Source organism: Prionailurus bengalensis, chromosome B2 (genome assembly GCF_016509475.1).
Source record: "Prionailurus bengalensis isolate Pbe53 chromosome B2, Fcat_Pben_1.1_paternal_pri, whole genome shotgun sequence".
NCBI lineage: Eukaryota > Metazoa > Chordata > Mammalia > Carnivora > Felidae > Prionailurus > Prionailurus bengalensis.
In genome coordinates, this window is record NC_057349.1 from 23,281,105 (window position 1) to 23,308,770 (window position 27,666).

The window sequence follows — 27,666 nt, forward strand, 5'->3', positions numbered from 1 at the left end:
ATAAACTTAAAAAAAATAGAGACTTAAAAATAAATGAATGAAAGACTAGTGCTAATGCAGGTTTTTAGGAAACAGACTCAAGCTTTTAGGGATTTTCATAATTTGCCAAAAAAAAATTAGGAAATCAATATATTATGATATCAACTAACAAATGCAAGGTGCTGGGTGCTTTTAAGAATAACTAGAATATCAGATTTCCCAATCAAAAAGCGCTAAGCATCCACACATACACTTCAGGAACAGCAACAACTAAGACACCTCACAAAGAAAAAAAATGTAATGCACCTACAAATGTAAAGCAGGGAAGGGTAAGGGAAGAGCTTGGGGTAAGACAAGTTTCCAATCTCAGCCAATAAATTGCCAGTCCCCTATACTGCATAAGAAATTCATTAACCTCTAATAGCATGAACACATAATTAACTCTTACGAACTGAGAACTGGAATAATCTGACCACAGATTTCAGCACTGTATGTTCCTCCTTTTGGATTGAGGTTAGATTTGAACCACTGACTATTCATTCATATGAAGAAACTCTGAAAAAAGCAGGTCAATATTGAAAGAATAAGGTCAGACAGGCAAAAACAAAAGCCCACTAATTTCTGTAGGTACCAACACAACAAATCAATCAAAAATATTGAGGCTTGGCCTGTACAAAGGAAATCATCAAGGATGTATAATACACAAATGCAAAATGAGATCAAGGACAAGTGGTTTCATGGAGATAAACTTTAGGGACTTCAACAAGAACATCCAGGCCTTCTGTCAAGGATAAGAAATGTCTCAAGACTCACCTCATGCTTCGAGAAGAGTCGGACGCCCTCCAGCTGGTGGAACACTGGATAGTGCTGGGAGTCTATCTGGTCGCGCCGGTAGACATCACCCACCACCAGGAAGGCATCCAGCCCAGCATGCAGCAGGTCCCACTGGTGTGCGGACGTGTGAGCTCGCAGCATGTGAGTCCCATTCACGTAATAGTTGTCTCCCTTCTTCCGGCTGGGGTGGTCGGCTGGGATGAGCAGGCTGTCAAAGTTCTGCCAGGTGGTGACTACTGGAGAAAGGTCGTCATAAACTGAGAACAGCGGAGTCCCAAAGCGGCCCACATACTGCTGGTAGAAGTGTTCCTTCACCCTCTCCTTGATCAGCCAAAGAGGGTGATGCTGCTGATTGTGCAGATTCCTGCCAACCCTGGAGAGAACTTTCCGGGAGAGGTTGCTGTAGTTGTCCTGAGGGTAGGATTTGCCCAGCAGCTCCAGCACGTTGCCCGAAGCTCCTCGGGCAGCAAACTCTGAAGCAGCAGGTCTTGAGCCCACAGTCTGTTGATGATGGCCTTTGGAGACACCGCTGGCCTTCCTCACCAGGTAGATATGCACGTGGCCAACTCTCCTGAGTGTCGAACAAATCATTGTAGAAACTTATTTCACAGAGTCTGGAAAGAGCACACGTGCAAAGCACAGGTCAGGCTTCACACTGTAAAAAGTAAACATGTCCTTTGTGTCTCCTCCCAACCCCTCACTGTCCTGACATCTGTCTCCCCACGACCTCCTCCACACAGATCAAATTAAGGAAATCTGCTGCCAGAGGCTTAATAGTCACCGCTCTAAGTCAAAAGAACCTTGGACGTCACTTTTAGACACCTACTCTCAAGTTGTCCTTCCCTTGCCCTTGAGTTTGAAGAAATCTTCCTTTATCACATCATGTCATGTCCTGAATCCCTTATGTTGAATAAAACTTTAAATGTGACAATTTCCTTGTATTTGGACTATTCAAGAACCAAAAAGTTTAGAGGGATCATCTAAAAGACAGGGAGGGCTTGGCTGACCCTACCAAAGTCTCATTAATTAAAGGAAACACATGATTACATACAGCAGAACAAACAGATGATATCTGAAACAGCCATCCTGCACATTTCTGTTTATCCTCCTAACTACCAAGTTCTGCTTACCTGTGACAGACATGACTTCTGGATTATCCCATATATTACAAAATGTTGTTACGTAATGTTACAAAATTGTTATCACATTACAATTTTTTTGATGTTTCAAATAAAATACACCACTTCAGGTGGTGGTTATTTTAGTTTTCACTTTTATAATAACAAAAACAAACAACTTCAGGAAATATTATACAAAGTGATAGACTATACCAATGGACAGCTGAAGTTATTTTTATAAATGCAAATCTTTTCTGTACTCACATTTGGTCGTGTCATTTAAATGTGTGTCATACCACTGCAGCATCCTACCATTGTATTTTTGTTTTGCGAAAGAGCAAGTTTCTACTATACACCCACAATAAACCAGGAGAAGGGCTACACTTACATGGCTAGGGATACAGAGCAGTCAAATAACAAAGTACTGACTAAATCTTTAAAAAACAAAAAAAATGCCTAGAATTTAATCTAAGAAGAGACCAAATTAATTTAAGACAAGCATCATCAAATTTCACAGTGGAAAGTCACTTCAGAAGTCACCTGGCACAGGTCATTCAACGTCAAAGATGAGGTGGCTAAGATGGCTAAGTGGCTGACTCTTGATGTCGGCTCAAGTCATGATCTCACAGTTCATGAGTTGTGCACTAAGAGCATGGAGCCTGAGATGCTCTCTCTCCCTCTCTCTCTCTGCCCCTCCCCCGCTTGCACACGTGCATGTGCACAAGTGCTCTCTCTCTCAAAACAAACAAACAAAGAAACAAACAAACAAACAAAAAGGTGACAAAGACCCAGGTATAGCTGACTGAACTTTAGGGCACTGAAGAGTTAAGACAACAGAGGAAGAGTCTGGGCCACTAATGTATGGTCATAGAAGCAAATTTTAAACTGACTCGGGGATCTCAGTAATGAAAATCTTTAGATGTCATTTCCCTAGGTTCATAAAAAAGTTTACTATGGGGGCGCCTGGGTGGCGCAGTCGGTTAAGCATCCGACTTCAGCCAGGTCACGATCTCGCAGTCCGTGAGTTCGAGCCCCGCGTTGGGCTCTGGGCTGATGGCTCAGAGCCTGGAGCCTGTTTCCGATTCTGTGTCTCCCTCTCTCTCTGACCCTCCCCCATTCATGCTTTGTCTCTCTCTGTCCCCAAAATAAATAAAAAACATTGAAAAAAAATTAAAAAAAAAAAAAAAGAAAACAGTTTACTATGAATTAAATCACCGAAATCAATTTCAAACTTTTAGAATTGTTTTTATCTATTGAGCTACTTTAAAGCATACAACCAAGTGATTATTTTACTTTAATGGCCCTATAATCATACTAAGAAAGTACACACCTTCGTCATAGTAAGCTGCATTAGAAGGGAATTCTATTGTTCCACGTGACCATCAAAAGCATACTGAGCATGTACCCAGGCAGCAGAGCATAACTGGTTCAAAAGTGCAATTGAAAATATCTAGCTACAAGTTAAGTTATTGTGGGTGTGTGTGATTGCTTATTAGAAGCCTGTGCATTATACCTTTGCCAGAGACTACTGTCATGACACAAGATACCCGGGAACTCCCTGGATTTATTCAAATACGGCACTATTTTGTCAGTTGTTTCTAAAAGTGTTTTTGGGTGAGCTTCAGGGGGAATCTGTCTTCCTATCTACAGTGTTCAGGGGCTTGTCAATGCAAGAGATAGGAATTTTAAATATGCATGTGCCACCTTATACATCTTGGCACATACTCAGGCTGTTAGGTTATTAGCTACCTAGCTCAGCACCCTTGGCAAGACATGAGAAAGCATTTCTTCCCTCCAAAGGCATATGCTGTTACACAAAGTTCAGAATTCTTCTGGAGAAGGTGCTATTGGTGCAGTTAATCAAGGGTTGCTGACTGTCTTTTCCTTCTCAATTCCCAGCCCTTCACACATGCATTTCTAGGTTCTGTTCCCACATCTGTGCCCTATCCTCATGCCCCTTCTTTGTTCTCCTCACCCCACCTCTACCTTACTTAGGAAAGTTTAATTATCTTGTCTTCTTTTCCAGGCTTTTTATCTAATCTGCTCAGCCCTGGCATTATGTTCCCCACTGTGTATTCTCCCCACCCAAAACAATTACTTGGGTTTTTTTCTTCTATTATCATCTCTTACAGAGAGAGAATAATGATTATGATAACATTCCCAGTTCCATCCAGCAAGATTCCTTTCCTTTTGTCTCTGTCAAATTTCCTGTAAGAGTTCAAGGGGCACCTGGTGACTCAGTTGGTTAAGCACTGGACTCCTGATTTTGCCTCAGGTCATGATCTCATGGTTCTTGAGATAGAGCCCAGCCTGGAGCTCTGTGCTAAGAACACCTGCTTGGGATGCTCGCCCTTCCTCTCTATCCTCCCTCACTCGTGTGTGGCTGTGGCTGTGGGTGTGTACGTGTGTGTCAAAACAAATAAACATTAAAAAAAAAAAGTTCATGTGGAAAACACAGGAGCCATGGGAAAATACCACCAATGGCAGTCAGACTTCTATTGATATGGAGGGTCTTTTATCTCATGCTTTCAACAACACTGTGAGGTAAGTACTATTCCTACCACTTTACAAAGAAACTAAGGTTTAAACAGATCATGCAACTTGCAGAAACTCTTACATCTTCCCAAGAACAAAATTCAGAACTCTGAGCAACTCAAGTACTTCTCAATCAATAGACCCGGACTGTTAAATTCAAATTACACATCTTTAATTACCTCTCTTAACTTCTTTCTTATGTGAACATGATTACACATAATTGCATTTTAAGTGCACAAATGAATACAGGAATGAATAAATTAATACATCAAATAAAACCCATTAGTTTAGATAGTGGAAGTGAAATACTATTTAACCTAGAACCATAGGACCAAACCTGCCCATGTTCTGTTTTTGTAAATAGCTTTCTTGGACTGCAGCAATGCCCATTCATTTATAGTTTTTCTGTGGTGGCTTCTCTACTCTGAAGGCAGAGCTGAATAGCTGCCAGAGACTAGGTCTTTAGCGGCAAAGACCTAAAATACTTACTATCTTGTTCTTTACAGAAAAGTCTGCTGACCTCTGTTTTAGCTTAATTCACTGAAAAGTTCTTCCACACTATTAAGAATCTCTTCCTAGTCACAAATATATGCAGATTATAGAGCCACAAAAAGTAACAAAAGTACAAATGTGGATGTTAAATGTGCTAACATTGGTAGAGAAGAGACCGTGAGACCAACCATGAGAAGTCAATACAATACAATGGGCAAAAGACCACACTTTGCAGAGACACCCACGTGGGTGTGACCCTAAGTTGGCCAGTCAGGCACTGCGTATTATTCTCAGACACACCGCCTGATCTTTCAGACTCTCAAGTTTCTCATGTATAAAAATTTAGAAAACAATACCAACCTCATAGTAAAAGAATTAAACTAGATCTTGTTCATAATATACTTAACCCAATGCCCAATATGTAAGAGATGAGTTGAATCAAGAGTTGGAGACTCTAGAGACCAGATAACAGAGAAAACAATAAAGTTATTCACTGAAGAAACACAGGATGAATTTTGTTTGTCTGTTCAAGTGATTTTCATATGTGTATTTGTGGTTGGAGAAGGAAATAGCTTTGGATAGGTTGAAGTTAAGAATGGGTTAAGACAGCCATGTTAGTAATTTCTAGGAATCAGTCTGTAGTATGGGTTTGAAAATGAAGTGAGAGATTAGTGCTAGAAATGTAGACCTTGAAAGTTATGTGCATAGAGGTAAGAGGTAACATCATAAGAGTATATGAGAATCCATGGGCAAGTGAGAACAAAAATAAAAATCGGCAAAAGACTGAACTCTTAGAAATTATCATATTTCCAAGGGAAGGGTATATAAAGAATAAGCCAGAAGAGAACCAAAGAGTACAGTATCACAGAAGCTAAGCACAATGAAGTTTTAGATGGAAACCAAGGTGTTTTCCGAACCTTAATGCTACTGAATGTGCAATCCTTAGCATGCTATATTATTACTATTTGTCTTCTTGTTAGACTATGTGGTTCTTGAGAGTAGAACTAACTAACTCTCTCTCTCTCATGTAAATCTTTGTATACCCAGACTCTAGCACTACCCCTGATACTGGATAAAAGAGTAGGGAAGAAGTAAAAGAAGAAAAACAGAAAAGGATGGAAAGAAAATTGGTCAAAGGATAAAGCATAACAAAGAGGTTAGGCAAGGAGCAAAGTAAAGAATTATTTGACAAGATGATCATCAACAGGGCAATTTCAATATTTCAATGGCTGAGTGAGGCCAGAAATCAGATTATAATGGGTGGGGGATAAACTTAAGAATCCCCCAGGCTTACACCAATGGGTTAGCAAGGCATAAAGAAATACAAAGCCATAGGATGCTCACACCCACGTTTGGGCAAACAAGACAAGGCAACCAAGAATAGGGAGGTGCAAAGGCATCCCAGAATAGAGAGGAGGTACAGAGCCCCCAGAATAGAAAGGGAGGGGCAAAGGCCCAGAAATAAGGATACAAAGGTGCCCAATACATAGGTATATGAAATAAACAAGATTAGATATTCAGGGTGGAAGCACCCCCAATTTAGTACTATAGCAAAAAGCTGCTTTCACAGGAGGAAAGGACCAAGTTAGGTAAATAGGTAAATTGGGCTACAGACCACTGCACTGCAGGTGTTAACAGCCCAGAGTGGAGATAATCAACAAAAAGAAAGGTGCTTTGTTAACTCTGAGACTATTTCCCCTGACTCATCCCCTAGGCTAGCTAAGATAAACAGAAGTGTTGCCTCATGTCTGTTGTAAACAACCTTCCACCCAACTGCCCAGCACTAGGATTTTGCTTTGTATTAAACCAAACCCCTAACCCCAGATATCTTCAAGACCCCCTTTCCCTCACATCCACAAGGTAATATTCACAGATTCATTGTCTCTTTGTGCACATCCATCTCCATTTTTGTAAGCCTTCTGATCCTAATAAAAACAGGGCGAGGACCCTTATTCAGGGCTCTTGTCTTTTCCCGGACATTAGCCATATCTCACTTTTCATCCTACGTCCCACTGTCTTGCTAGACAAGACAGAAATTTAGACCGAGAGTCTATGACAATAATGGGTTAAGAAATGAACAGAAGATGTAAAAATGAAGGAGGATACCAGTGAGAGAATAAATGAAAATATTTAAAACTTCTGAGACTCAAGGAAGGGAAGCTGAAGGAACTTTTAATAGATGGTCCTAATCTCTCAAGGAAAGCTGTAGATTTATAAATAAAAATACTGTGTATGATCTCAAATTCACCAAATAAATGTGATTTTTTTTCAAAGACAAATGCTGTAATTTAGAGTGAAAAGTTATAAATATTAGAAAACAGGGTCAGAGGAGGGCACTGTGCATGAAATTAAGGGGAATCCATTTAAGAGTTATTTGTAGAAAATAAAAATTAGGAGAAACATGAAAAATTTGAAAAAGTAAAAGGAAACTGATTTAGAGAAAGTATAAGCCCAGAATGTGTAGGAAAATACTAGAGAAACAAGGATGATTGATGTGGTTACTAGGAAGTCAGGAGTCAGCCAAAAAGAAATACCTGTTAATTCGTGACCTGTCATCCAGGAACAACCTAACAGCAGAGAGCAATCAGTAGAATATTTTCTAGACAGACCCAAAGATTACTGATTTTTCATAAATAAATAAATATTTAATATACATTCTGTACAAATCCAAGAAAGTCACCAACCAAGGATTCCGGAGGCTGGTGGATATTGATCTGAATATTACTTAGTACCAGATAACCTATCTTCCTGGCACACCCTTAATTTTAACCCATTTCACTCCAATCTCTTGGGTCCCCAGAGCTTTCTTAACTGAATGTTAGGCCTACTTTTCGATCAACCAATCATTGTAAGTCAGAATATCCTACAGGAATATCCTATAGGAATACAGCACAGCTCCTTATCAAGAAGGCAGTATCGCTTTTGAAAAAATACGCAATAACAAGAATGTTTACATTTTATAAAATAGTTTCACATGCATTTTATTATTATTGATTCCAATAAGACCTCCTGCAGTACACATAATTATTCATCACAATTCACAGAAAAAGAAATACCAGTTCATAAATGACATAACTCAATTCCCATGGATAAAAGTAGAAAATAGGGGCCTCGAATCCTTGTCTTCTAACTTTAGAATCCCATGACCTTTCCAATATACTCTAAGCCACTGAAGAAGAAAAATAAGACGGAGACAAAAGAGGAACAAAAACAAAGGTATAAATAATAGTTTCTTTAGTCAGTGGTAAAAGTTTTAGTGCAATAAAATAAATATAAAAATGTCATACATTAACTACATAAGGAACTCTGTGTACTTCTCACTCTACCATGACTTGAAAAAAATATGCTATAGGTAGTCACTACTACTAAAAAATGCAATGACATTTTACTTACAAGGACATTTATTACTTTATTACTTACAAGGACATTTTGAGATGTCTGCAATGGGCCAAAACTCTTTTTAAAAGGCTATTCAGGTAAGTTCATACTGACTTTCTTTTGATACATTTTCCCATAAACATCAGAAGGCAAAATCACTCTGCTGGCTTTAGAGTGAGTGCCTCAGAGCCCTATAAAAAGTGCTCACTGCTGTTGTTTGTTGATGATGGGAACAATGAAGATAAGGGGTCATCTCTTCCAGTGTACAGGATGGACTAATTCATTCCATCATACTTTCCTTCCTTCTTTGGTCATTCCAAGTTCTGCAAACATACAGTATTTTAAGCTACTTTGACTAATTACAGATCACAGGACATAAAAAAAAAATATTATGGTACTCTAAATGACATTTACTTATAGCTACTACATAACTTTGTGTTTATAAGAAAAAAATAAATAATTACAAATAATAAACTCAAACCAGAAAATAAATGAAAAATCTGACTGGAACCTGCCTTTTCTTTATTCTTGGGTATTGATAGTTGTAGAAATTACCTAACACCACAAGAGTCCTTCTTCTCTTACTTTCTGGTCCTCTATTTACATAGTCTAAAACTGTGGATTATTAGAAAACAAACTTCTGACTTGATGTCATTACTACCATGAGTAACTGTGCTGCACTACCCAAATCCACCCTCAAGAGAGAAGGATTCATCCACCCAGATGCCCCTCAGGTTTCAGCCTTTTTTAAAGATAGCCTCACCTCAAGAAAACTGCCTTGCCCAGGGTCATACAACCTTCCAGGAGCAGTCTGCATCCATTATGGTGGGTGGTTTGTTTCAGGAAAGGCTGGATGACAGGACCCCATGCAGGTGGCTGAGATTTTCGTTGGGACTGTGCGGAAGCTCAACTTCTCCCTCCGCCCAATCCAGCTTCTTCTCAGTCCCCCATAGGTGTTGCTGCCAAGAGCAATACCACATAATTAATAAGTGTCCTGCATGCTAAACTTCACCTCAGAGTTTGCTTCCTAGGAAACCCAGTCTGGGACACATTTAACAGAATTAAACCCTCTACTCTTCCTCCTAAAGCAGAAAGACAATATATTGAGCTTTATTTTGATGCTACCCTGACACTCATTTTCCTTGTAATCAGAGCAAATTGTTTTCTCTGCACTTAAAATACACATAAAATTTAAGTGTACAGTTCCGTGGCATTTAGTACATTGACAATGTTGTGCAACATCACCACCATCTATTCCTGGACTGTTTTTATCATCCCAAACTGAAACTCCGGTAAAAACAATTTTTTTAAATGTTTATTTATTTACTTTGAGAGAGAGAGAGAGAGAGAGAGAGAGAGAAGGGGAGGGGCAGAGAGAGGGGGAGACAGAGAATCCCAAGTAGGCTCTGTGCTATCAGTGCAGTGCAGGGCTGGAACTCACAAACTGTGAGATCATGACCCAAACTGAAATCAAGACTCAGGTGCTCAACCAACTGAGCCACCCAGGTGCCCCCAAACAATTATTTTTAAAGAAAAATTATATAGTGACATTTAAGACTTTCAACACTGTAAAATCCTTAAGGGAAGTGAGGCTAAAGTTCATCTTCTGCAAGTGTCAAAAGCAATGTAGTTAGTTCCATGTTTCAACTTGGACAGAAAATCCTTCTTAAAAAATTGACACTGGAACAGAATGAGGGAAAAAAAGAAGTCCTAGCATACCATAAGCAGTACACCTTAAACAGACACTGGATCACTTTTTTCCAGCCCTTTTTGACAAATGGTGTTGTTATTTACAAGACAGAGCTTATTCTGACCAAAATCCAATGGCCCATGCCATCCAACAGAACTTTCTGCAATGACAGGACTGTCCCATATCCACACTGTCAAATATGCTAGACACCAGCCACATCTGGTTATTGAATATTTGAGATGTGGCCAGTGCAACTGAGGGATTTCATTTTTAATTTTATTTTACTTAATTTTAATTGAAATTGGCCACATGTGACTAGTAGGTATATTAGGGCAGATCTAGACCCCCATATAAGAAAAATGAGAATTCTATAACCAAAACGATCAAAACTGATTTCCAAGATTGTGCTTTTAGTATATAAACTAGCTTCCAAAATAGTATATGGATTTCAGCTTATAAATAGGGAGAGCTATTCAATCTTCAGAAGAATTTAAAAAATTAGAAAACTAGAAAGGATCACAGAGATCATGAAGTCCAACAGTCATATTTTGTAGATATCAAGTCAAAGATTAGCTATATCCCCAAGGATGTGCAGCCAATGAGTCAGTCAGAGGTGAGAACGTAGTGGCCTAATTCCCAGGTAAATGTTCCTTCTACTTCAACTTAAGTCTAGTTAAGATCTCACCTATAATGTAGAATCTAAAAAAGCAAGTACACAGAAGCATAAAGAGTAGAAAGGTAGGGGTGGAGTGGAGGGGGAAATGAAAAGATGTCGGTCAAAAGGTACAAAGATGCAGCATGACATCAACTATAGTTTATAATACTGTATTGAATACTGGAAATTCACAGAGAGCAGATTTAAGATACTCTCATTGAACATAGAAAAATGGTAACTATGTAAGGAAATGATTGTGAATTAGTTGGATTGTAGAAACCATTTCATATATGTGTATCAAAAAATTATATTATATACCTTAAATATACACAATTTTATTTAAAAAAGTAAATTACGTGAATCTAATAAATATATAAAAATAAAAAGGTATCTGAGGCATCTTGTTACATGGTCACAAATTATACTTGGATGCTTTTGGTTGTTCAATAGGCCACATGAGAACGCTGTAAACTGTCTTTACCACTATATATCTAGCACAAGTGACTAGAACTAGCAAAACATCAAGCAAATGTTTGTTGTTAGAATGAATGAATTTTGTAACGATTTAAACAGTCGGTCCTTTCAATTTCTCTCTAGGTCTTGTATGTAAATGAAACCAGGCAGCGCATTGAGTCTGCCTGACTGGTAATTTCTTCAAAGCACACTTAGCAAACATGACCCACATATGGTCATAACCATACCAAAAAAAAAAGAAAAAAAAAGAGATCAGGCACATTCCATTAACTTCCAGTTTCTACCAAGAAATATGAAGCGTGGCTCAGTCAACACAGTTTATACATTTTACCCCACTAAAACAATGGTGGGGAAATGGCCAACTTCCGTTAACTTTTACTCATAAAAGGGCAAAGCAAGAGTATGTTTATGCTCCTGCTGAGTAGTATGAATACCAAAAAAAAAAAAAAAAAGTCTCTAAAAAGGGAGCTATATTATTAGTGAGAGTGTTATTGGTGCAACCTTTCTAGAAGGGAATTCAGTACTCCCAAGAGATTTAAAACTGTTCATACCCTTTGACAGGGTAATTACCTTTCTAGGAATTTATCACAAGGAAATAATGTAAATGAAGACAGAAGTTAAACACAAAGAAGTTTCATTATAGCATGATTTATAATACAAAAATATTAGAAACAACATAAACATCCCCCAACAAGGGAGTGATTAAGTAAATTATAGAACCATACAATAAAATATTACGCACTCATAAAGTATAATGGTTTCAAAGAGTTTTAATGATACAACCATATACTTATAAAGTGATAAATAGGATATAAAATTGTATGTATGATATGATCTTAACTATGTAAATATATATCTATACCTATAAATATACACATATTATATTTAGGAACTAAGCAAGATTTAATAGTTATAATCCCCAGTCCTTATTTTCTGTTTTGTACTTTTATATTTCTAAACTTTCTAAACAGATACTAAAATTTTAATTAAACTTCTTTATTATGAAATATTGAATTATGATTATAAGAAGTTGTTTTAAAATATCTGTTGAGTTGAGCTCTAGCCATCTTAATTGTCTATACTAAACCCACTTAAAACTACATCAAGAATAAATGCCACCAGTATAAATGTAACATGGCCATAGATAGTTTAATTAATTGTGTTCAATGACCCAGTAAGCAGTTATTTTTTTAGAACAATGCAGGTAGAATGCTTGGCATGTATAAACTTCTGTGCCTTTCCAATTTCCTCTCCCTAGCTATAAATCAACTGTCACAATCACCATGCCAATCACTCAACGTTATTTCCCTAAGATATTCAGATTTTCTAGGAAATTAATGCCAGATCCTATACCAAATAAATGATTTTCAATTATACCCATTAATGAAGTCTTTAATGCATGTTAAAGCTAAAATGTTACATTGTATTTTGGTTAAACAAATATTTATTTCTAAAGGAAAATTCTCACTAAAACTTAGTTCAAACGAAGCTACTACCTATGCTTTATATGCAACTCATTGTATGGGACTGCCAGAGAATCTCAGAAAAGTATGGCAGTATTACTACCATCATGGTAATCATTAGCCTCAATCTGGCCATCTAATGATGGGCCAGCCCTGATACATGGAAGTTAAGAAGGCTTGTTCCAGTCTATCTCTTTATCATGGGTTTCTGGCCTAGCAGGCTCTCCTCAATTCAGTTCCCCCTTGTTTACTGTTATTACTGCACACTCACTGTTCAAGGGCCAAGAATTAACTCATGACACATTTTTCACTACAGCAGTTATGGGGTTTTACATCTGCTGTGATGTGTGTTTTTCAACACCACCAAGCACGTCTCCAATTCTCTGCAGATACCAGTTGGGTGCCCTACAATTTACTGAATTCTGACATTATCTACCTGGAGATAGCATTAGACAGCGCAGGTTAAGAACTCAGTCCCACAAGACTGCCCCCTTGCCCCACTTTAGATGCCAATCACTAGTCCAGATGATGACCAGCTATAAGTCAGAGGGTCCCCCTCCTCAGGTTTTATCAATTTACTAGAGTGGAACTCAGGAGAATAGTTTACATACTATATTACTGGCTTATTATAAAAAGATGTAACTCAGGAACATCCAGATAGAAGAGACACATAGGGCAAAGTTTGTGGGAAGGAGGATGGAGCTTCCATACTCTCTGGGCACACCACCATCCACATGACCAGCAACCCTGAAGCTCTCTCACCGCATCCTTCTGGGGTTTTATGGAGGATTCATTACATAGATCTGACTGATTAAATCAGTTGTCATGGTGGCTGGGTTCAATTTCCAGCCCCTCTGCCCCTCCTCAAAGGTCTTGTTGGTTCTCTTGGCAATCAGCCCCCATCCTCAGGTAACCTAGGGGCTTGCCAAAAGCCACTTCATTAATATAAACTCAGCTGTGCTAGGAAGGGTTTGTTATATGAGTAACAAAAGACACCCATTTTACCTTTATGTCCCTGGAGCTTTTTCTGGTAGTGGGAACAAAACTAAATATTATAACAAAAAATGCGACTATGGGTTACAATTACAATTAGAAATTACAAGGGCTGGGGCACCTGGGTAGGCTCAGTTGGTTGAGCTTCCGACTTCAGCTCAGGTCATGATCTTGTATTTCGTGGGTTCAAGCCCCATATTGGGTTCTCTGCTATCAGCACAGAGCCTGCTTCAGGCTTCAGATCTTCTGTACCCCTTTCTCTCTGCCTCTCCCCAACTTGCGTGCACTTGCACACTCTCAAAAATAAAATTTTTTTTTTAAAAGAAAGAAATTACAAGGGTTTTAGGAGCTATATGCTAGGAACATGGACTAAACCAAGTATGTATTTCTTAATTTAAATCTCATTAGCACATCTGCATTCATAATGTCACCGTCATCAGCACTACTCTCCTCATGCTGGCCTGAATTCCAGCAATTTCCTCATCATTCAAGGAATGTACAAGAGGCACAACATTATCAAATTTAGCATCTGTTCAGTTTAATAGTCTGGATGATCAACTTCTGGCATAAGAAGAGAGTGTGACATAATCTTTTCATTAGTGCCATGGTTTCCTTCAATGTCTCCTTTGCAGGTTTAATTTCAAACCTCATTGTACTCCCAAGTCAGGACCAAGCATTTGTTGTGTTGATTGATCAACCTCATTTCAAGCACTAGCAACTGCATCAATAGCATTTTTAAGGTTGAGTTCTTGTACTGAAAGTTGTAAAACCCAAGGAATCTATTAACTACAGCAAGCATGCAGATTACCTTTATTTTTTTAACATGTTTACTAACAGGAAACCTCACTTAAAATCGGGAAGTCTCAGGATGGGAAGCTCTATGCCCTTCCACTCTTTATCAATATCAATTGCAGACCCAACAAGAAAAGCCTGACTTGACCTTACTGGGACTTGACCTTACACATGGAAGGAAGCTGAAGGAAGAGATGCTTTCCTCATCCCCAGGTAACAGCTCAGCCGATGAGAAGTCACCACACTTGGAACTCTGAGTTTACTCCAAGGAACTTTTAGTTCATAACTGCCTTCCCAACTTACTCATTTTCTCCTTGAAAAAGCTTGCCTCTCATTTGTTCCCCAGACTTGCCTGAGGTTTTGCCTCAGTTCATTTGTCCTGGGATTGCAATTCTCTTTTATCCTCGAATAAACCCATCTTTTGCTGCTAAAATAACTGGCAGTTTTTACTTTTAGAGTTATCAGGGGCATAAAATTCTTTGGTCACCAGGCTCTATTAAATGTGTCCGTTAAAGATGTCACATTGTTGGGTTAGGTAGACGTCAAAAACATTACTTTTCACAATAAATTGAAAAGTAAGGCTGTGTAACCCAGTTATCTAGGAACAACAAAATTCCTTTTTTCTTCCAGTCCAGCTTATCATTAGTCAGTTTGTACTGCTGATTCAAAGGAGTAATAAACTGTTCAGAAAATACTTCTCTGGTTAGCTCTGCTGTCTTATGTAAATAATAATTTCTAACTAAAATGCATGTATACTTATTCATGGGGAATATGCTCCCAAGACCCCCGCCCAGTGGATGCCTAAAACTAAAGACAGTAATGAACCCTATAAATCCTTTTTTGCTATGCATACCTGTGATAAAATTTAACTTGTGAGACCCAGTAGAAGATTAATAACAATAAAATAGAACAATTATAATAGTATGCTCTAATAAACGTTATGTGAATGCCCCCCCCCCTTCAAAATTGTTAGAGAAGCCAAGAACACACAGTTGAAATTTGGTCAAATAGGACAAAGGTCTTACAAATTAAACTACATACACCCAGGTCCTGGTCACCATAGCCAGAGTTTTTCCTCCTGAGACTGAGACTATCATGAAAAGGACCATATGCAAATGAAGTCAGTCATCAGAGACAAGACCACACATTATCTAGATAGCTGTACCTTGGAGAATAAGTAGGAAAGTTATTCTGGGAGTGGTTCTGTTCAATACACAAAGAATAAAATTACCAAGAGTCCAGCTTGGCTGTGCAGAAGATCAGAAGATATGGTTTTTGCAAATTCTGGAAATAACAGGGTACCACAAAAATTTATCTCCTGCTGGTTGAGTTGAAGTCAATATAAATAACCTGGATGTTTAAAATATAAATATTCACACTTTGAATGCCAAATGCATCTAGTAGTAACTATCTGTGGACATGTATATCTCTCCCACTAGAAAACAACCAATACAGGCTCAAACAGACACTGTGTTTTTGAAATCATTGATTTGCAATAACATGAAATGCCTAGGAGAAACCTTTTAACACACAGTTGTACCGAGAGCATCCCATATTCTTTCCTTGACTTTTGTCCATTTAGACACAATTATCCTTTTGCAGAGCATCGCTGTGCTTAATTCCTGAAAATTACTGTAGGCACCAATAGCAACAACCTGGCTTTTCTACCTGGGGCACTTTAACAGCACTGAAGAGAATAAAGTGAATAAACTCTTTTCTCTAAGGATTCACCGAGATATGTTTTTCTGATTGATTCTGGAGCATGTAAGTGACAAAAGGGAAGCCTGCAAGGCAGGAAGCTGTAGTGCCAGCACACAAGAGGGTCTACAGCTCGGAAACACCAGCAGTCCCTTCCCTTTCAAAAATGCTCTCTTCTTGCATGGATAAATGAAAGTACTTCTTACCTTAAGTGACTATTTATTTATCCATCATTGGTTTCAACAACATATTTAAGGCATGGCTTAAAGCCACCAGCAAGAAATTGGCACCAGACTTGACGCCTGGGGCACATGGCTTCCACAGATTGGCAAAGGTCCAGTTGCAATATTAACGAGTATACCATTTGTCAAGACAATTATGCAAGAAAACTTGGCAGCTGCTCATAGAGGGCAAGCCTGATGAGAAATGGTGCCAGAGCACACGGATCAGAGAGCCTGAGAAATCCCCTGGCAGTTCAGTCTTCTTTGGTAAGAGTTACCTTTTGTGTAGACAATGCCTTTTATTAAAATGAAGTCTTAAGGGGGAAGAAAGGAGCTGGAAAAACAATTTTAAAATACTCATTATCTGAATATACAATGCTCCCATTCAGAAGAAGTGTCTTTTCATCACTATAAATTCAGTTGAGAAATGACTACCAATATCATTCTTTGCTAATAAATGCCATATTTTCAAGAATGAAAGTTTTGAAAATGTTCTGTCACACGGGAAGTTTCTTAATTGTTCAAGAATAGAAGGGTACTCCAGAGAAAAGTTATCTAGTGATGGACATAAAAACAAATGGAAAAATACTGCACTTGGTTCCAAGAGAAATCAGTTCTGTTGCCCTAAGTCAAAAGGTTAAAATCTGTAATTAAACAAATGCACAAGGGAATGACTGCAGACCAAAGACGCTGCAAAATGAATTTGAAGATTGGTTAGTAAGAATCTTAAAGATACTTATGCAGTTCCATATTTGGAACTGGAGAGAGATTCCCAATCACTCTTGCACTATTTTTCAGTTAAGAAAAGTATCATCAGTTAAAATTAAGATCATGTCACCAGTATCCACTAGTATGAATGAAATACCAAAACTGCTAGTTACTCTTAACGTGAATCAACTACTAGTTATCACTTATTTTGTTTCTAATGACAGGCCTATACTGTGGTTCTCCATCCACATTTGCAGAGTGACAGAATAATTATCCACTAAATTCCACATGTAAGATAACTGTATAATAATCTTACTAAAGTACATGTACATAACAGGCTTAAAATTTTAAAAAAGTACTCAGCTAATGAAAAAGAATAAAGTTTTCACCCAGAAATAATTTAGCAAGCAGAATGGCTATGGCAAATAAAATTAAAACTTGTTTTAAATCAATTCAATAAACTGCCTATTAAAAACTATTTTAGGCAACTAGAAATATTACTGTTACATAGAAAAATAGCCTCCAGGTTAAAAATTATTTTCTCCTAAATATTCTAAATAAATTGATTTTAGCTAAGATTCTCCAAATAAAGTTGCTGCATATAAAATCCTGGAGTCTGGGCTGTAGTGGTGGAAGGAATAAATCACAGCACACAAAGGCTTGGCCAGTCCTCAGTTCCACAATTATTAAGTAGATGCTATCAGCCTGAAATATGTGTCTACCAACAAATGGTAAAATAAAATCACCTCCTCTCAAAAGTGTTTCCTTTCTTCTTTATATTATTTTTTTCATTCAGTTCTCACAACAACACAACAAAAAACATAAACGGATTTGTCCAAAGTCAACTGAGAACTGAAAGCCCTGAATAGAGCATCAGGAATCAAGCCCAGGCCTTCTGACTCTTGCCAGATCCTGGTCTGTCCTGCCACTGCCATTATCAGCCCTCTTCTGATAAATACCTGCTGTCCTCACTTTTTCCAAAGGGCAGTCCTGATAAGCTCCTGTTCAGTTTTCTTTTCAAATGAAAACACACCTTCCCTTTGAAATGTTTTGTAATTGCAGAGATGTTTTATCTCTGTTAAACTATGTCTTATCCTTCCTACTTTCCTCAAACACAGCTGTGCCCTCTCTTCTCTCTTCCCCACGTGCACATGAGACACTCACTGAGCTCACCCGGCAGCTGCAAATCCATCTGTTAGAGCTTAAGCTACTGGAGGACAGGGACAATGTTTTTGTCCGTAAAAGGAATGTTTTCCCAAGCCAAAAGGAGTGAACTCCACTAAGAATATCCATGTTATATCTTTCTGTATTACTGTTCTGCTGAGAAAAGACACTATTCATGAACTCACGGTGACATTTCCACGGGACCACCCCTCTCCCCACAGCACATGTAATTATAAAGTGATGACAAGCAAAGTACAGTAGTGAAGGTCATTTAGAAAGCCATTTGAAAACATGGAAATCAAACAACATTCTTTAATTCTTGCTTCAGAGAAGGTTGTTATGTGCACACTAAACCATATTCTGAATATAGTGACAGGAGGGCAGAACAGTGAAATTTAGGCCCACTTATGAAGGTTCCATCAGCCTCAATCAGTCCACATCATATTATGCTCTCTGTTAAAATTCCCCTGTAAAGGGGCACTGGGTGGCTCAGTCAGTTAAGCATCAGACTCTTATTTTGGCTCAGGTCATGATCTCACAGTTCAGGAGATCGAGCCTTGCCAGGCTCTGCACTGACAGCACAGAGCCTGCTTGGGATTCTCTCTCTCTCCCTCTCTCTCTGCCCCACCCCTGCTTGTGCATGCACATGTGTGCACTCTCTCTCTCAAAATAAATAAAAACTAGCAGTGCCTAGGTGGCTCAGTCAGTTAAGCAGCCAACTTTGGCTCAGGTCATGATCTCAAGGTTCATGGGTTCGAGCCTCGCATTGGGCTCTGTGCTGACAGCTCAGAGCCTGGAATGTGCTTCAGATTCTGCCTGTATCTCTGCCCCTCCCCCACTTGCTCTCTCTCTCTCTCTCTCTCTCTCTCTCTCAAAAATAAAATAAAATAAATAAAATCCCCTGTAAAAAAGTTCTGCATTTCTCTGTACACTATGTAACTTCTAAAGGATTAGCTAGTGCATGAAATCAGTTCATTGAAATTGCAAAGTATATATGAAACAAAAATGATGAAAATAATATACACACAGTCCATTCTCATTATTCACGGTAGTTATGATCTATAACATCTCTAAGAACACTAGATTAGTGAATACTGAACCACTGCTCCTAGGGGAAATAGAGAGTTAGTTTCCTGTGAGCTTCTGTTCACATTTTTGTCAACTAATCAATACATAACCTTGTTTTATGTGTGTTTCTGTTAAAAGATACTCTACTTAATATATACTGTAGATTCACTAAAGTCGAATTCACAACCAACGGCGCTATAACTCAGGGCCTGAATGAAGCTATCTAACACAGGTATTTTCTCAATAAGGCATATCACAGCCTTCTTGAGCTTGGGAGCACAAGACAGCACTTGAGCACTACTCTTGGGGGCCATTATAAACAGCAAAATCATCAACAACACAAAAATGTGAAAAACATGGCACTAAATGGCTGGCAAAAAGTACACACATTTATAGAAAGAGCTGAAATAAGAAGGTAGAGCATTGTGTTATTGGACCTCAGATGGAAACGTGGGTGAATCAAAGTTTTGATGCTCTTTACGTATCCTCAAATGACCATGAAAACTCTACAAGTATTGATTTTGAGGTTACAAACAAATGTTAGCAACTAAGCAAATTCACAAATACAGAATCCATGAATAATCCAGGAATAATAAGGACTGCATGAATGTCAAGATATTGACAATAACAGATGCCTCCACGGAAGTGAACCTAGCTGGCTGGGAGATGGGGGGCAGGGAGGCTTACTTTTGTACCAAAGTGTTAGAACATCTTGCATTTTTCTGTGTGCATGTGTGTGTGTGTGTGTGTGTGCGCGCGCGCGCACGTGTGTGTGTGTGAGAGAGAGACAGAAACAGAGACAAAGAGAGACAGAGACAGAGAGAAACAGAATTTTATGACATGTGCTCAGAGAAAATAGCATGAAACATACTAATGATATAAAAAATATAAAAGTAAGTTTGGGGTTCTAATAGTAAAAAGATAACCAAATAAAATTAGGAATAAGGAAGAATGAAAGTAGAAACAAATAAATTCAAAAACAGAAAATCACAAATATTTGGAGTTTCTCTGCTTGGAAATGACAACACACTCTCATTAAGAGAACAGCACAGAGGGAAGAAAAAAAAAATCCCATGATTTTTTAAGCTCTCAATTCCCACACAAGGAGGGGGCTACAGGAGGTATGATACAAAATGAAGATATTTTTAGAAATAATTATATAGTAAAGTATGAGCTTTACACATAATTTAATTTTTCCAAGTATTATTATTTTAAACAATATTTAAAATGCTTTTGCATAAGACAGTGGTTCTCAAAGTATGGTCCCAGGAACAGCAACATCAACATCAAAAAAGAAACTGTGAGGGGCACCCAGGTGGCTCAGTGGGTTAAGCGGCCGACTTTGGCTCAGGTCATGATCTTGCAGTCCGTGAGCTCAAGCCCCACGTCAGGCTCTGTGCTGACAGCTCAGAGCCTGTACCCTGCTTCAGATTCTGTGTCTCCCTCTCTCTCTACCCATCCCCCTCTCCCACACGCTCTCTCCCTCCCTCCCTCTCTCTCAAAAATAAACATTAGAAAAAGAAAAAGAAAAAAGAAACTGTGAGTAGTAGATTCTCAGGCCCTACCCCAGACCCAAGAAATAGAGACACTGGAGCAGGGCCAGCAGTCTGTAACTTAACAAGGCTTCTAGATGATTCTATCTCAGCAAAACTTGGAGAACCACTGGTAGAGAAACACTTTGAAATATTACTATACTATTTAACAAAGGCTATAAACAAAATTTAAACTTTTCTCAATGACAACGGTCACCCTTTAGGAAAAGCTATTGCTATTTCTGCAGTTTTTTTAGTGTTTCTTTTTTGCCTCTTTCAATTTCAGTTGGCCAGCAGAACCTCTACCACAATTATAATAGTACTAATAGCTCTGCGATGGCTCTCAGAGTTTGAGGCTTTCACTCTGTTGTAAACTATCAGGGAAGCAAAACAATTAAGCTAATTAGAATTAAATGCTATGTATCCATAAGACTGGGTACAGTCCTAAAGCATAAAGTGCCTGGTGTTAGTGCAAGAAGACTGAAGTGGCAAGTTTTTTATTCCTATAAGGCTTTTAATTCCCAGACGTGGCTGTGCACCAAAAGAATGACATGGGTAGAATATTAAGCTCTAGAGATGATGGAGATGTTGCCATATTAAGATTTGGAAATATTATTCACTTAGACTAAAATATATGTCTGTGACTACTGTTATAAGAATTCACTTCAAAAAATACACAGTTGCAAAGAGTTCTAGAAGCCTGGTTTCCAGTTCTACCTTGGGCTTCATTCTTCCGCAGCCTTTCCAACATTAGAAAAGATGGTTCTCTCATGTGGCTCTTTAAGCAAGTATTTATATTGAAGAGAAACTTAAAATTTTAAAGTCAGGGGGAACTTAAAGATGAGATAGACCCAGTATGGCATTTAACAGATGTGAAAACTGAGGCCCAAAGACACCTTCCCTGCAGAGACCAGGCCTTCTATTTCCCTTTACTTATCACCTAGTATTCTTTCCATGGTCCCACCAGTATTTTCCTCCACACAAATAAAGCACAAGCACCCACAGAGTGGTAAGCAAACACTTGAGCAGCGTGGGCATTACATACTTAAATTATTTTAGATTTTAGAATAGCCAAAACAATCTTGAAGAAGAAAAACAGAGATGGAAGTATCACAATTCCAGATTTCAACTTATACTACAAAGCTGTAGTAATCAAAACAGTATGGCACTGGCACAAAAATATACACAAAAATCAATAGAACAGGATAAAAAACCCAGAAACAAATCCATGATTGTGTGGTCAATTCATCTTCAACAAAGCTGGCAAGAATATGCAATGAGAAACAGACTGTCTCTTCAACAAATGGTGCTGGGAAAACTGGAGAGTTACGTGCAGAAGAATGAAAATGGACCACTTCCTTATATTAGACACAAAAATAATCTCAAAATGAATGAAAGACCTAAATGTGAGACCTGAAAATATAAAAAACCCAGAAGACAGCACACGCAGTAATTTCTCTGACAGAAGCCATAGCAATATCTTTCTAGATATCTCCTGAGGCAAGGAAAATAGAAGCAAAAATAAACTATTGGGACTACAGCAAAATAAAAAGCTTCTGCACAGTAAAGGAAACAATCAACAAAAGTAAAAGACAGTCTACTGAATGGGAGAAGATAATTGCAAATGAAAAATGATAAAGGGTTAGTACCCAAAATATACAAAGAACTGATACAACTCAACATCCAAAAAACAAACAATCCAATTCAAAAATGGGCAGAAGACATGAACAGACATTTCTCCAAAAATGACATACAGATGGCCAACAGACACGTTAAAAGATGCTCAACATCACTCATCATCAGGGAAATGCAAATCAAAACTACAATGAGGCATCACCTTACACTTGTCGGAATGGCTAAAATCAAAAACACAACAAACAAGTGTTGCCAAGGATGTAGAGAAAAAAGAACCGACATGCACTTTTGGTAGGAATGCAAAACACAGTGGTGTACCACTGTAGAAAACAGTATGGAAGTTTCTCAAAAAGTTAAAAAGAAAAGTACCCTACAGTCTAGTAATCGCATTACAGGGTATTTACCCAAAGAATACAAGAACACTAATTCAAAAGGATACATGCACCCCTATGTTTATTGCAGCATTATTTATAATAGACAATCTGTGGAAGCAGCTCAAGTGTCCATTGATAGATGAATGGATAAAGAAGATGTGGAGTGTGTGTGTGTGTGTGTGTGTGTGTGTAATGGAATATTAATCAGCCATAAAAAAAGAATGAAAACTTGCCATCTGCAAGAATATGGATGGAACTACAGTATAATGGTAAGTGAAATAAGTCAGTCAGAGAAAGACCATATGATTTCACTCACATGTGGAATTTAAGAAACGATACAAAGGAACAAAGGAAAAAGAGAGGAGAGAAACAGAGAGGCAAACCAAGAAACAGACTGTTAACTATACAGAACAAACTGATAGTTACCAGAAGGGAAGTGGGCAGGGGAGATGGGTGAAATAGGTCAAGGGGATTAAGAAGACACTTCTGAGCACTGAGTAATGAATACAATTGTTGAATCACTATATCGTACACTTAAAACTATTATAACAGTGTATGTTAACTATATTGGAATTAAAACTAAAAATTAAAGAAACATCAATGCTAATATTCTTGAAAGAGGGGCATTTTTTTTAAGGCTTCCTCCCAGAAATCAAAGTTTCTGTCAAAAAAACATCATGCCAATAGATGACCTACCTTATAAATGGGAAAAAACGAAAGTGGTTTTCAAATTTTTACTGCCAGAGATTTAGTCTGTTAGACAGTGTCCTTGTCTTTTTATGGTGATTGCAAAAGTGTACCGCCTCTAAGTGACTGAATAGGACAAAACCAGAAACTGAGTATTCACATTTGGAAAAAGCTTAAGTGTCCAACTCTAAGGGGCTGGTGAAATAAAGTACTGGCACTGTTAAACTAATTTTAAAAAGAGGTCATTAGACAGAGGTTGCTCTAAGGCTATGGCAGCCTATCTAAGCAATTCAAAATCTACACCCGCAAAAGTCTCAAGGTTACAAAATCAAAACTTAAGGACAACTGATCACAAACAGCCAACTAGACTTTAAGCTATTGCCAATCAATAATTTCCTTACTTCACTTCCACCGTTTCTCTATAAAAGCCTCTCCCCACACTCCTGTCCATGGAGTGCTCTTATCCATTTTTGGTTTGGCACTGCCCAATTCAAATCAATATTTGCTCAAACTCTTAAAATGTTTAATATGCATCAGATTATCTTTTAACAGTTCAAATGACGTGGGAGAAAACATTAATTGAGAATATTTTTTGACATTGGTCAAGGATCACAAAACAGATAAAGCAGCTAAAAAATTATACATATAACATGATAACGTATTTTTTACATATGTGTGTAGGTCTTAACCTAGAAAAACTACCATATGAACATAGAAATAAATTAACTGCCTCTGATTTCCCCCACCCTGCTTTTATGCACTGAGCTTTTGTAATGTAGTTTCTTGTGGAGGATCAGTTCATCTCTGTCAATATTCTGTCAAAGTACTCCTGAAAATCCTCCATGAGCTATTATGAGGAATATATCAGGAATGTGTTTTCTGGAGATATAGATTTTTATGGGTTTGCTAAACTTCAAGTCCACCAACCAGTTGCTGTTCATCGTACTGTGAAAAGGTATGTTCCCACAATCTAAAAAAAATTAATTTCGCATCTCCCTATCCAGTTCTTTTGTTTGGTCATAAAGCTTATTTCCTTTCCTTCATAAAAACTACAGCACTTGTAAGGAAAGGAAAAGTTTTCCTCAACCCTCTTAGAGTTTATGACAGAGTTGAAAATTAAACTGACAAAGACAGCTAATCCTATTACTCTAACAGGAGAAAAACACGCAAATTTTATTAAATGTTTACATGTACGTGGGAGCCTTCACAAGAGAATGAGGGCCCAAAGACAGGAAGCGTTTATAGCTTACAGACAAAGAAACAATCAATTTGTGAAGGGTGAGGGCAGTAAATAATAAAGTAACTAAGAAAGTAGGGATTAGCCTAACAAGGTTTGTTTGGACAGATTTCTTGGCCCCAAATTCCCATCTCTGGTGATAACAATGCATTCTTTCCTCCTTGTACAGAGAGGGTGCCTTTCATATGGGAGATTTATTTCCATCTACAAAGAAGACAGTGGGGAGAAGCAGTGACCTTCTTCTGTCATTTTTTTCAAATTCGTCAGTTTAAGATCTTCAATACGCCAAGGTGCCTTATTTTGGGGTGAGCATATCTTGAACCCCATTGCATTCATGTAGTCAAATAAAGCTTCCAGCATATTTGCATTAGTGTCTAAAATATCCCAGCTACAAAGGCAAGTACTTGGAATATAAAGACGAATAAATGATAGCCTTCTCCTCAACCTCACAGTCTGAAATCCAGTATAACAGAGTGAAATAAATATGGTCCTGATGCTCCCTGAAGCTACAATCCCCTCCCTGGATAGTATCCCCTCACTTAGATGCTTCTAGATTGCAAATATTTACAACCACACTTGTCTTCACTCTGTATTTTCAGAACCTAACCAGTGAATTGGCAAAAAGAAGGAACTTACCAAATGAATAAAGGACTGTCAAAGATATAAAAGGCTGGAAGACAACCCAGCCCTCCAAAGGAATTTATTTTTATGATGATTTTTTAAATTAAACTTTTAATCTTGAGATAATTCTTGATTTGCATACCTACAGTTAGAATAAATAAGACAGAGAGAAACCAAGGTCCAGTTTCCCCCAATGATGACATATGCAAAACTATGGTACCAAAATCAAAACCAGGATGCTGACACCGATAACATTCAACACAGAACATTTCCAACACCAAAAGGAGCCCCTGAGCTGCCCTTGCACAGCCAGGCTCACCTCTCTCCCCTACCATGTCCATCACCCACAGTAACCAGTAAGTCTGTGCTCCACTTCTATGCTTTTAGAATTTCAAGAATGTTATATAAATGGCACATATAATACAGGCCTGCTTAGGGTTGCGTATTTTCATTCGGCTTAATTCCTTGGAGCCATCCAGGCTGTTGTATCAAGACTTTCTCCCATTTTATTGACTAGTACCCATGTGTGAGATCACAGAAAATATATAGAAATAAATATATTGGGTCTCTGTCCCTGCCTTCTGGCAAAGAGCTGATAAAGCTATTACAAATCCCTAAGCAATAAGAACAGTAGAAGCATCTCTTGTTCTAGTATTTGGTCTTTGACTCCATCCCTGACACAAGGCTTTTCAAACCCTTGTAAATTCCTACACGGTAAGAGCACTGGAGGCAACTTTTGTTCTAATGAGGCAACTCTAGGTGGGCTCCTGGATGGAGGCTGGTCACCAGAAAGACCAAGCCCTGAGTAGAAGCTTGGAATATCCATCTTACCTCCCATCCCCCAAGGAGGGGAGAGGGGCTAGAAATGGAATTAATAATTAATCATGCTTGTATGAGGCAGCCTCCAAAAATCCTAATAGCACAAGGTTTGGAGAACTTCCAGGTTGAACACATCCACATTAGGAGGGGTGGTGCACTCCAACTCCACAGAGATGGAAGCTCTTGCACTCAGGAGCCCCCATCAGAGCTCACCCTATGTAATCTCCTATCTAGCTGTTCATCTGTACCCTTTACCATATCCTGGAAGAGACTGGTAAACATAAATTAAGTGTTTTCCTGAATTCTGTGAGCCACTCCAGCAAATTAACGGGGAAACTGAGGAAGGGGCTGAGTGAACCTCTAATTTCTGAGCAGTTGCTTGGAAGCTCGGGTGATACTCACAATGGGCGTCTGAGGTGTGTAGGTGTGTGTTTTGGGACTGAGCCCTTAAGCTATGGCACCTGACATTATCTCTGGGTAGACACTGTTAGAACTGAATTAAATAGTGGGACACCTAGCTTATGTCTGAGAACTGCTTACTGATGTGGAGAAAATCTCTGAATGTTCAGTGACCAGAAGTGTCAGAAGAGAAGCATTCTCTGTAAAGGCAAACAAGACAGGCAAAGAGGATGAGGAAACATGCAGGAAAGAAAAAAACAAAAAACAAAAAACAAAAACCAGAGACTTTTTGCTTTACACCAGTTTGCTTTACTACAGTCTAATGAGTCACCCTTTGAAGGATATCTGGATTGTTTCTGTTTTGGCTATTAACCCAAAAAAAAAAAAAAAGCTACTATGAACATTCATGTACAGATTTTGATATGAACATACATTTTCATATCTCTGGGATAAATGCCCAAGAGTGCAACTGCTGGGTCACATGGGAGTTGTGTGTTCAGTTTTATAAGAAACTGCCAACCCGTTTTCCAGAGTTGCTATATCTTTTACTTCCTGCCCAACAATGTATGAGTGATACAGTTTCTTCACATCCTCGCCAACCATTTGGGGTTGTCACTACTTTTTATTTTAGCCATTCTGCTAGGTATGTAGTGATAGCTCATTGTGGTTTAAATTTATATTTCCCTAATGGGTAATGACGGTGAACATCTTTTTGTGTGCTTATTTGTCATCTGTAGATCTTCTTTGGTAAAATGTCTATTCATGGTTTTTGTCCATTTTCTAATTGCATATTTTGCTTCTTTTACTGTTAAATTTTAAAAGTTTTATATATGTTGTATGCTGGTCCTTTATCAAATATGTAGTTTCCAAATATTTTCTTCTAGTCTTGTAACTTGTTGTTTCATCCTCTTAACAGGATCTTTACCACAGTGAGAGCCCAATTTTGATGAGATCCAGTTCATCAATCTTTTTCTTATGAATCATGGTTTGGCTTGTCAAGTCTAGGGCTTTTAAGCCCTAGACCCCAAGATTCTCCTGTTTTCTAAAATATTTATTTGTTGTCTTGCATTTTAAATTAAATTCATGACCCATTCTGAGTT

General features: G+C 38.2%; 1 protein-coding gene across 7 annotated transcripts in view; it reads right to left on the reverse strand.

The window, feature by feature from the left end:
• FARS2 (phenylalanyl-tRNA synthetase 2, mitochondrial) overlaps nt 1-27,666 on the reverse strand; it is a 551,313-nt gene that overhangs the window by 414,783 nt on the left and 108,864 nt on the right. For 5 of the 7 annotated variants that reach the window (XM_043590891.1, XM_043590887.1, XM_043590893.1 and 2 more), the window contains one exon: nt 793-1,427. In XM_043590891.1, coding sequence (XP_043446826.1) covers nt 793-1,404 — 612 coding nt within the window. In that variant the 5' untranslated portion in view covers nt 1,405-1,427. Of the gene's footprint in view, nt 1-792; nt 1,428-9,099; nt 9,296-27,666 lie in introns of all 7 variants that reach the window. The other 2 variants (XM_043590888.1, XM_043590889.1) reach the window with 1 other exon arrangement.